The sequence below is a fragment of the Lampris incognitus genome, chromosome 16, assembly GCF_029633865.1.
Source record: "Lampris incognitus isolate fLamInc1 chromosome 16, fLamInc1.hap2, whole genome shotgun sequence".
NCBI classification, from domain to species: Eukaryota; Metazoa; Chordata; class Actinopteri; order Lampriformes; family Lampridae; genus Lampris; species Lampris incognitus.
The window spans coordinates 28351871-28363124 of record NC_079226.1 but is presented as its reverse complement, the minus strand read 5'-3'; the positions used below and the strand labels follow the sequence as shown (position 1 = coordinate 28363124).

At 40.4% G+C, this 11254-nt stretch overlaps 1 protein-coding gene across 1 annotated transcript in view; it reads right to left on the bottom strand.

Moving 5' to 3' along the window:
• The window catches only part of plb1 (phospholipase B1), a 21304-nt gene extending 13300 nt beyond the window's left edge, over nucleotides 1-8004 (bottom strand). Inside the window, exons 1-11 of the mRNA XM_056295405.1 lie at nucleotides 7955-8004; nucleotides 7367-7401; nucleotides 4176-4242; nucleotides 4043-4094; nucleotides 3360-3431; nucleotides 2630-2695; nucleotides 2443-2498; nucleotides 2212-2284; nucleotides 1982-2093; nucleotides 1779-1828; nucleotides 1214-1282 (exon numbers count right to left, since the gene is read on the bottom strand). Of these exons, the coding sequence (XP_056151380.1) occupies nucleotides 1214-1282; nucleotides 1779-1828; nucleotides 1982-2093; nucleotides 2212-2284; nucleotides 2443-2498; nucleotides 2630-2695; nucleotides 3360-3431; nucleotides 4043-4094; nucleotides 4176-4242; nucleotides 7367-7401; nucleotides 7955-8004 (702 nt within the window). The remainder of the gene's footprint in view (nucleotides 1-1213; nucleotides 1283-1778; nucleotides 1829-1981; nucleotides 2094-2211; nucleotides 2285-2442; nucleotides 2499-2629; nucleotides 2696-3359; nucleotides 3432-4042; nucleotides 4095-4175; nucleotides 4243-7366; nucleotides 7402-7954) is intronic.
• Nucleotides 8005-11254: the final 3250 nt, after the last annotated feature.

The window sequence follows — 11254 nt, the reverse complement described above, 5'->3', positions numbered from 1 at the left end:
TCAGACCATGCTTCATCACACAATACAGCCGCTGTGCCTCCAGGATGAAACAAATAATCAAGTCCATTTGGAAAATGATTAATAGTGATCCATTTCTAAAGGAAATTTTCCCAAATCCACCTATGACAGTGTTCAGAAAAGCACCTTCTATAAAAGACAAACTTGTCAGGAGTTACCTGCCAGGCTCAAAAGAAAAAACATGGTTGCATAAAGACCTTTGGGGAACTTATAAGTGCGGGTCATGTAAACACTGTGTGGGTGTCATTCAGTACAAGACATTCCTTGACCTGAAAACCCAAAAAGAATACAAAACCAATGGCTTTATTAATTGTAATTCTGAGTTTGTTGTATATCGCCTACAGTGCCCATGTGGGTGCTTTTACATAGGTAGGACAAAGAGGAAATTAAAAGAACGTTTTTCTGAACACAAATATGCAATAAGGATCAACAATGAAGATTATCCAATGGCCAAACACTATAGAGAAATACACCATAGCGACCCTTCATCCTTAAGAGTCCAGGGTATTGAGATGATAAAGAAATCTGTACGTGGGGGGGATAAATTGAAAAAGTTGCTGCAGCAGGAAACTTTTTGGATCTGGAATTTTAAGGCAATGGAATATCCCGGGCTTGAACGAGGAGATAGACTATAGGCCTTTTTTATAAAAATGTCTAATTTATAGTCTACTGTCTTTCCGAGTCACTGTGAACATGTACCTTTATTGTGCTATAGTTGTGGGTGTGTGTACATTTAATCTGTGTTTTTGTTTTCTTTTTACAAAGAACTGTGTTTGGCACATGACTGCGCTCTAGGATCTGTGTGAGGGGCGGGTCTTAGCAATTGGCTGCTTCAGATCCAATCAAGCAACTACCAACTGTGCTCTGTGCCTGCACAAAAACCATTCACCCCTGTTTTGTCTCACTATGCCCTGAAGAAAGCCCGAGCCGCTACGCGTGGGCATTTTTAGGTCCTTTTTGGATATGTCCAAGTTCCAATAAAGACATTTTAATTACACGGAGCGCCTTGGTCAGAGAGATTTGTTCTCTTTTTCTCTTCTGAAACTACTAACCTTGGACCAAAGAGCACCCAACAAAAATATATTACTTAACTACAGAGAGGACTGAGCACGCCACTAACTCCAAACACATACATCATAATAATCCTTGTAGTCATGATTGGTTGTGTGGATTTTTGCATCATGGCATGCCTTACCTCAGTAGGACAGGGAATACTGAGGATATCACCTTCCTTGGCTTTAGCTTCACCCGTCCTTGGCTGGAGCTATAAGAGAAACAGTCATGATGGTTTATGGGTTTGGAGTGGGTTCATATTCTCCAGTACAGCCGACCTCTTCACAGTGCGAGACAGCATCGATCAGATAATTCTGCTGTCCATATGTATGTATATATGGGGAATGAAAAAGTATAGAAAGGTCAAAGATTATCTCATCAAGCTAATCCTCACATCTCTTATCTAATCTCCTGTGATATCATCCTGCTTTTCTTCTTTTTGCTTTGCTGAAGTGAATCCTGCCTGCTGAATAACTCTGCAACTGAGATACTGGCTCCAGATGGAAGAGGGGCATATATTTCACCATGTAAAGTACCATTGCTGTTTTAGGGAAACCAAAACTACTATGCATACCAGCAGATGGTATTCATTGTACATTTTACTGAATATCAGCAGATGGTATTGTACATTTGATCGCCACACAAGCAGATGGTATATACACAGTACATTTGACAGACATGCACTATTGTGCCTTATAAGAACTTACCATATTAGCCCACAGCTGAGTAGCTAGTTGGTTTGGCGCAGAAAAACTTCCTTCTTCCTATGGAGAGACACAAGGTTGCTTGTCTCATATCATTCCTATTGAGGATGTTTTATGAATGCTGTTTCTGCTTGAATGGGTGCACATCTGCAGTTATTGAAAGTTTGTCAAGTAAAACTGGCCTCAGGGTAACTATCTTTGTTCACTCACTGAATCTGAGATGGGCTCATAGATAAGTGGGACAGACTGCAACAGGACAGCGAAGTCCTCCCTGTCACTGTGCCACTTCGGGTGTGCCAAAACTTGATGAAGTGAATGCTGGAAAATGAATTGGAAATGAATTTATCAAGCGACTCCAACCAAGATGTGATTCAGAGATGTAAAGGTCACAGCCGATACACATTTATACACAAATCATTCACGTAACATCCTTTACCTGCAGCGCTGCTACAAGAGTGGCTTTCTTTAGTCGTTGGTTGATGTAGTCATCTCTCATAAGCTGACAGCAGCTGCATATGAGAAAATAACATACTTTTTTTTAGATCGCAAGGATCGTAGGGCAATAGTCTACATATGTTAGCAAGGCTCCTATCAAGGAGCATTCACAGTGTGTTGTTACCTAGTGTGTTTCAAAGCTTTGTACGACAGCAAAAATGGAAACACTCACTTGTCTTGCTGAGGATGTGCGCTCCAGACCACAGCATGAACAAGGGTGTGATTAAACTGAAAACATTGTACAAATATGTACTGTTCACAACATAGATGATACCCTTTTTGAGTGATTCCTTATATATCCTGGAGCATTGCAATTTTTGTTTCTAAATGATCATATTCATATTCATATAGCGCCTTACATTTTTCTGCAATAGCTGCAGAGCTGCCTCCACCTTCTGCACAGTTGCCTGTACATCTGCAGCGGCCTAAGACACAAAAACATGGTTTTACTCCCCGCTTGAGCAGCCCTGGGTGTAATTCTTCGTCAGCTATGAAACTAAAACAACCGTCACATTAGTTGTTGTTTTCTCCCCCCCCCCCCCCCCAATTGTACTTGGCCTATTTTCCAAGCCGTCCCGGTCATTGCTCCACCTCCTCTGCCGATCCGGGGGGGGGGGGGGGGGGCTGCAGACTACCACATGCCTCCTCCGATACATGTGGAGTCACCAGCCGCTTCTTTTCACCTGACAGTGGGGAGTTTTACCAGGGGGTGTGGGAGGATCACACTATTTGCCCCAGTCCCCCACCCCCAAAAAAAAACAGGTGCCCTGATTGACCAGAGGAGGTGTTAGTGCAGCGACCAGGACACATACCCACATCCGTAGACACGGCCAATTGTGTCTGTAGGGACGCCCCAACCAAACCGGAGGTAACACTGGGATTCGAACCAGTGATTCCCATGTTGGTAGGCAACAGAATAGACTGCCACACCACCCAGATGCCCTCAGTTGTTGTTTTTTTATTAGCTCTTTCCTCAGATATTGAATAAAGAACAGGGAGATCTTGCACAAGTTTTACAGCCCTGCAAAACAGAAATGACTGTGGGAACAACATGGTGACAACGACCGTGTTATGACATGTCAGTCTTACCTGTGGTGAACAGGCACACAAAGAATCTGCTGAGACAAACAGCAACACCAATTTCCAGCCCCCATCTGTTGGCTGCAAGAACATCAGAATAAACAACTCTTCTTTGGCCTCAAAAAAGGCACATTCAAAATAAATCCAGTCAGTTTTATATCATTGGTCTGAAGAGAGCTACTGCAAAATTGTAGTGCACAAACACATATTTGATAAGGCCCGACTATGGGTCAGTTTTGTTCTGTAGCTAGAGGAGTATGGGTCCTTAGCTCAGAACTGGAAATGCCATTCCAATGTAGTGCTCCATTGACAAAGGATTTGCAAAAGACTGAAAAGAGGATTTTCTTGGGATGCTGCAGACTGGTTACCGCTGATGCCAAATGAAGGTAGGGTGATTGCCTAAACATAAATTCTGACTATAGAAAAACAAAACATTCCCTCATTTTCTACTGGGGAGCTGTTGAAAGAAAGACTCCAGGAAAGAGAAGCAGAGATGTCTAATCACTGTATTTAACCTTTGCCCAAAACAAGGAAACAGGAAAAAGTCAAGTACTCTTGACATGGGTGACCTCTACAAAAATAAAATGAAGTCGCTTGAAGCTGCAATAGAAAAATATATTGAAATGTGTAATATATATTTTTATGGAAGGCAATACAGATGGAGTAAAGATGTTATGAGGGTCAAAGTGCACCTGATGATGGGAGAGTGACAGAGACAGCTTCTTGGCCTCATCCAACAGACTCCTGCAACACATACCGAGAAAGTGAAAGCTGAATAGACAAATTTCCTGCAGTAATGTGCGTGTGCGTGTGTGTGTGTGTTACCTGTGCTGTGATGTGATCTGATCCGAGGGTAGAGCGATCACTCGATCATTAAATAAGGACAGCAGTTCTATTCAGAGACACAGAGGGACAACTATGGTGGGTTCTGAAGATGGCAACACTATTGTATAACACAAGATGATGCACATGATGTTATTTATCGTTGTTTGGTAAGATGCATGTTCACTTTCATATTACCAGCTATGCTTTCATATCGCCATCTATTTCCAAATTATTCATTACAGGGAGACATGGAGGTGCGTAAATTGTATTTACAGACAACTCTCTTATCAACAAAGATAAGAACTCACTTAGCAAGTCAGATACCATTAAGATCATCTTTATCAGTAACTGATAAAGCATGGTGTGTTTGGAGAAGTCGGGTCATTTTGAACAGACATTTTTGTTCGGGGGTACTTATGTGGCACACATATCTACGTACATACTACGTACATCTATTTGAGCCTGTTGTGATTTTCAGATAACAGATGTCAGCAGTGGTAAAGATATACAACTATATGATAACTGTCATCATTATTGATGTCCATATGAGGGAATCGCCCATAGAGTCATTCAACTTAAAATTCTAATTTTGTGAAACTTTAAAAAGTCTATTTTGTTTTTCATGGACTTGTACATATATATTTATATATTTATATATTTCATTCGCTGCTGTTTGGAATAATGTATTCTGCCTGTTGACAGGAAACTTGAGGAGACTCTTAATTGTGATAATTGATGTTCAAAGGAAGGGTGTTGGCCTTTTGGATGAGGTTATTTTCGTGGAAAAAAAAATCATCACAATTCGGGAATTTCCTGTACCATCTGACTTAAAAGTCTGACCTTGTACTGAACGTGAACTGCGGTGCAAGATATTCCTCTCTGTATCTGTGCAGAGATGAGCTCAAAGTCTGTTTGGATTGTTCACTTCCACCCACATAATCAGGAAATCCCCCCCAATGGCGTTGGAAAGGTTTTGTTCTCTACATACCATTTACGGTTAATTAGTAACGGAGCAAGGTTAAGCCAGTGGCGACTACAAAGGACACAAATTCTGGAGACATGAAAAGACGTTTGATCAAAAGAAATGAGCGACGCGAGTAAATGTGCATAGGTATAATTTTGACTGAGTGAAAACATGCAAAGATCCCTGCAAATATGATGCCTGTCTCCAGAGCTTACTGAAATAAGAGAGAAACGATGGTGCACTCGGCCACTTTGACAAAGCTGGCCAAGCCTATTGGTATTGGCCAAACTTAGGCTCCCAAACCAGACTTGCAACAGAAATAGAACCCAAAATCAGTACTTGAGTGAAAGTAGATATCAGAAGACTTTGCTAAAAGCCAAATTCACCCATATAAGAATGTCCCTTGTCATATGAATGTCATAAGAATATCATAAGAATGTCACTTGTCATAAGAATATCACTTCTTCAAGTATCTGACATTAAATGAAATCAAGTAATTTCCATCTATCCGTTATCCAAGCCGCTTATCTTTAATCAGGGTCGCGGGGATAATGGAGCCTATCCCAGCAGTCACTGGGTGGCAGGTGGGTTGAAACCCTGGACAGGCCGCCAGTCCATCACAGGGCTGACACATTCACACCTAGGACAATCTAGTCCTTTAGTCCTTTAGTCTCTCTGACATGCTCACTCATATTTTCCCTTGCTGTCATTGTCTGGGGCTTTTAATTGAGTTGTGAGCTCGTCACATCACCTGTTTTAATCACCTGTGCTATTGAAATAAAGTAATTTTCCAGTTATAAATGTACTTACCAATCAAAGGTACAAGTAAGAGTAAATGCCGTTATTCCAGCAAAAAGTACCCACATTATTATAACTGTTAATATCGTTATCATCATCATCATCATCATCATAACTTCTGAGCTTTATTAAGTTTGATCTGTTATGGGGGGAACCTTCAACGATGAAAACGTTCATCTTCAGATGTGACGCGTGCACCTCGTGCATCGCCAGTTTAACTAACCGTCTCACACACTCGTGCTTGGCCAGGATTAAACCGTTGCATATTACACATACAGCACAAGCAGCAAGTGGTCAGTGTTTCACACCCACACACTACCATGACATGCATGCACAGAATTCTGCTCAACCTGTTCTCTTTCTGAGGTATGTAATTCACTGTAAGAACCTGTGTGAGCCCATTACATTAACAAATTACAAATTACAGTTGGTAACTGAGTTAGCTAAAATGACTGGAATATCCCTCATTTTGCTCAAACAACATCCTGCATAAACTGCTGCATGTTGGCTGATTGAATTAATAATCACTTGATGTCTTTCTTCGAACATAACCAATTTTCTAAACACACATGCACGCGCGCACACACGCGCGCGCGCACACACACACACGCGCGCACACACACACACACACACACACACACACACACACAAATAACTGTAACAACATGTTTTTCTTTTGTTATTTTACACCACTGGGCCAAAAGGGACAGAGCAGACTTGGTTAAAAAAAGAAAAGGTCATCCTAATGGAGTAACATAGAATTGATTTTCCTCAACAGACATTGAGAAATGACATCTACATGGGATAGGAAGTGCAACTTGTTGTCAAGCTTAGTCTCCAAATACCTATAATCATCTGCCAGATCAATAATAATCCCCTCAGGGTGCCCCGGTGGCTCACCTGGTACAACGTGTGCCACATAATGCAACGGTCTGGGTTCGAATCGGGCCCAGGCCTTTTGCTGCATGTCAGCCCCTCTCTCTCTCCCCTGCCTTTCCTGTCTCTCTCGACTATTGCTATCTAATAAAATGCCAAAAAATAATCTCAAAAAAATAAAATAATAATAATCCCCTCAATAACTCCAGCTCAAGGTAAGACGCCATGCACACGACACAGTCATCCTCCACTGACTCTCTTGAGCAGGCTAACTATGAATGATTCATCAGCAAACTTTTTCATGTGTCTGTCTGTCCTCATATCTACTTTGACAATTTTTTTTTTTTGTAGAGGATTTAATGGAGTGGTGAAAGTACACATACTTGAATACCACTTGCTCTCTCTCTCAGACTGTGACCTGTGTATCATGAAGTCACAGACGGCAAGTCTGCACTACAAGTAAATATGCGGTCTACATATACATGCCTCTACATGCTATTATAAAGGTGCTTTGGCTGTCAGGTAAGTAGTAAGAGGAAGAATTCAGGCTTACCAGTTACTCTACTGACAACTCTGGATGCCTCAGCCCTATAGACGGAGACAGACACATTGTCAAGGCCAGTGAGAGAAGAAGTTTTGGAAAGTAATGCAGTTGATCAGTGCAGATGATCACATGATGGCAGCCTACCTCTGTGATGGCAGCATTCCCACTGAAGAAACCACTGATATGTCTGCAGGTCTGAGAGCATGAACTGATGGCAAAGGGACACCCAGAAGTCATTTGCAATTGCTATCATGACACCAGCATTTGATCATGTTGACAAAAGCTGGTCACATTAATCAGTGGTCTGAAAGTTTATGTGAATGGTAATAAAAGATTCACTCGTATATGTAAAATTACAGAATTAGCGTCTTTTGATGTTGGTTCAGTTTTTGAATGGAGTGTAAAAGCCTACCTGAGGAGGAAGGGCTGAAGAAAGAGGCAGCCTGAGAGCAGTATAAAGGTGCGAAATGTCCTTTCTGTGACAAAGAAATTCACAAACTATCCTAAATAATGACATTTTCAGAGCACTTTTATGCTTTTCAATACATATGTAATAACCAACATCACTCGAAAAATGAATATTACTGAAACACACACCTCTGTCTCTGCTGGTGCTTGGCCGGATGGCACATCACCGGTGGCGGCATCTAAACGACAAACCGAATCATTTCACAGACATGTCACATCACTAACATGCATATGTGTGCAGCTATGCCTGCAAGCAATCGCACATGCAAGAGCGAGTATAAGTGGGGGAACAAGGTAACTGGCCAGTACAAAAAGACAAAAAACATTTTCTTAAAACCATGTTAGGAAGTTATTGTTTTTTTTTTTGTTTTTTTTTTAACGGTGGAGTTGTTGTGGCTCATGGCACTTAGTTTGCAGCTAACAACTGCACAATGATTGATAAAAAGTTCATTGAACTCATCCATGACTTTTCACTTATTCTGTCAGACAGCTTTCATGCTTTGTGGACCATAGCGTGAGTTTTACTGTTACAGCCCAAAGTCCTTTGTGCACAATATGTATATATCTAACCAGTTAAAATTTCCTCCTCAAATCAGCAACAATTTCAATGCGACAGGTATGTTTTGTAGAATGGCCTTATTTTTTTCCACATAATCCTAATTGATGCAAATGTTTGACAATTAGTGAAGCACTAAAACAGAAGCATGTTGCACCAAGCAGACCACAACAAACACTAAACTGATATGATGTTGCTTCATCTGATACCTAATATATCAGATGAGTCTCTGAGTGCAGAAATCCAGTCATCTTAATATGACTGGTCTATTTACATGCTATCTACAGGTTCATTGGCTGCAACATGTCATTTTTTTTTGCATTAATGAGTGCCATGCATCACTTCTGGATATAATCATGAATTAGTTTACCTGTAAAGTGAACAGAGCATGACAGAAGTGCTACCATCAGTGCAGCTGGTATAATGACCCCAGACCTGGTCATGATGTCGGTGTGGTACTGGGACCCGGAGCCTCCACTTCCTCCCAAGTCTCAGAGACTGTGTAGCTTTCACTGACTTGAGAGAGCAACCACAACAAGCATGAAACAAGACACAAGGCTCTCAAAAAAGCCAAAAATTGGAGATGTTTCTCATGGAAAAATAAAACAAATTATCACGGCCAGCAGCTGCAATAATAAAAATGCCTACAAAGACCCTGGAATAGTTGATATAACTGTAATATACACACACACACACAAACGCACACACTAGCCAACGAGATTTCAGCAGATACACGTTAGCAGCAATAGATAAAAAGTTGCTATGTGTTTGTTTTATAGCCTGGGGGGAGTAGGAGGAGAACTCACATAGGAGACACATGACACAGTCAGGTGTGGTAAATGGCAAAAAAAAACAACCTGTATTTGGATTGATAGTTTTCTTTCAACCATCCTCATTGTCCCCATTACTCTGGGTTATTTATTTCTGCCTGCCGCCAAACTAATTTTGTAATTAGTTGCAAATTAATATCATATCCCTTAATACTATATTCTCTTTAGTACACGTGCTTTTTTCCATGTTTGCCATTTGCACTTGTTGTAGTGATTATTGCTTTCCACAGTTACCTTGCATGCATAATGATGTTACTGTAGTGGCAAAAGGTTTCCATATTGGTTTAGAGGTGTATTTACTTAAGCTATCCGTGTTAAGTGCCCCCTCATACTCCCTGTAGGCGACGAGGGGGGCCCATTGGCTGTCTGAGGAAGAAGCCGTCCAATTAAAATAAAAACTGAGGAAGACACAATCCCCACTCATCCTCTCTGCAAAATGAATAATTCAACAATAAATAGATCGATATCGAGTCAACATCAGGAGTCTATTCCTTGTTGAGCACATCAGGTTATTGTTTCCACATTAAATATACAGTGGTGATGTTGCCAGACTGCAACGTTGTTAAGATCAATATAATGATAACTAAAACAAATTAAAAGGCAATTATATATCAATAAGTACGTATATTAGCATGGATGTTAGTCAAACATGAACTCTCAACAACTCTTTGCAAATGGAAATAGATTGAAAGTCAGCTATCAAAGTTGGCTGTCTACAGGGCTTTGTTTGGCAGCTGCATAGTAAAATTTGTCTTGAAAGAAACGGTTAGCTTGAAATTGTCTCTGTTAAGTCTGTTAAAAATTGCAGGGCAATTTACCTAACTAAAAATCATTTCCTTTCAGAGAGTTAATTTGTGATCTGTGCAAATAAGCAACTCTTCCTGGGAAACCTGAACAGGAGAGGAAGACTCACATCCATCCTATCAGAGTGAGTGAGATGTTTTTGATCCGCTCCATTTGCAATGAAGAGATGAGTGGCTTTATGGACATCAGAGCGATTTTCCCTCCAGGGTTATGGATCTATATATTTTGGTTCATGACTATTAACAGTGTAACTATAAAATAAAGCTTACTGGAGTGTAAAACCTCAAACAAAATTTTTTATGATATCATAAAATCTGTCATATTGCCATATTGTCAGTGTGCCCTGTGATGGCCTGGTGGCCTGTCCAGGGAGTCTCCCCGCCTGCTGCCCAGTGACTGCTGGGATAGGCTCCAGCATCCCCGTGACCCTGAGAGCAGTTGATGAGCGGTTTGGATATGGATGGATGGATGGATATTGTCAGTGTTTCAACTCAAAAATGATGGCAACAGACTTAGTTCTCTGATACATAAATTTGAAATAAGTTTTTTTGTTGTTGATATCTTGACAGAACTAATCAAGATATTGAGCAATTACATGGGTGAATTTGCTATTTAAATTGCATTGTCATTTCCTGCCATTGTTTATGGAATTCTACTTCAAAGGGCTTCTAGTCAATACAAACAATACTACTTGGTAATGCTTTTAGAGGCGTAGTTGCTGTCGATTACATTCAGATTTGCAAGTAAAATTCTTTAAGAAACTTCATAAATAAACCACCTTCTACATAAGTATTAAAGGAAATGTTGAGCTGTTTTTCCTATCACATTGTTACCTGTTACTTAAGATGGTAATATATCTGCCTCCATTTTTTTTAAATTTCATTTCACTTGTATTGCATAATTTAAACTCTTGCACTGTGATAACAACCACCAATAAAAACGTTTTTATGGATATTCTCAGTGAAAGCAAATCAAATTGTAAGGGGAGTGTCAAGCTATTTCTGAGTCACTGCACAGTACAGCAGTGCTTCTGCACAGATGGACCTTTGGGGATGATGTGATGAGAAGAGATGAGATGATTAGATTAGATTAGATTAGATTAGATTAGATTACTAAATGCTTTATGAGTTTGTCCAAAGATGGCCTTTGTATATGACTTAATCTGACCCTTGGAACAAAAAAAAATTGAATAATTAAATATAATTACATGGAAGAATGTGCTTTACCATCATCCCGTTT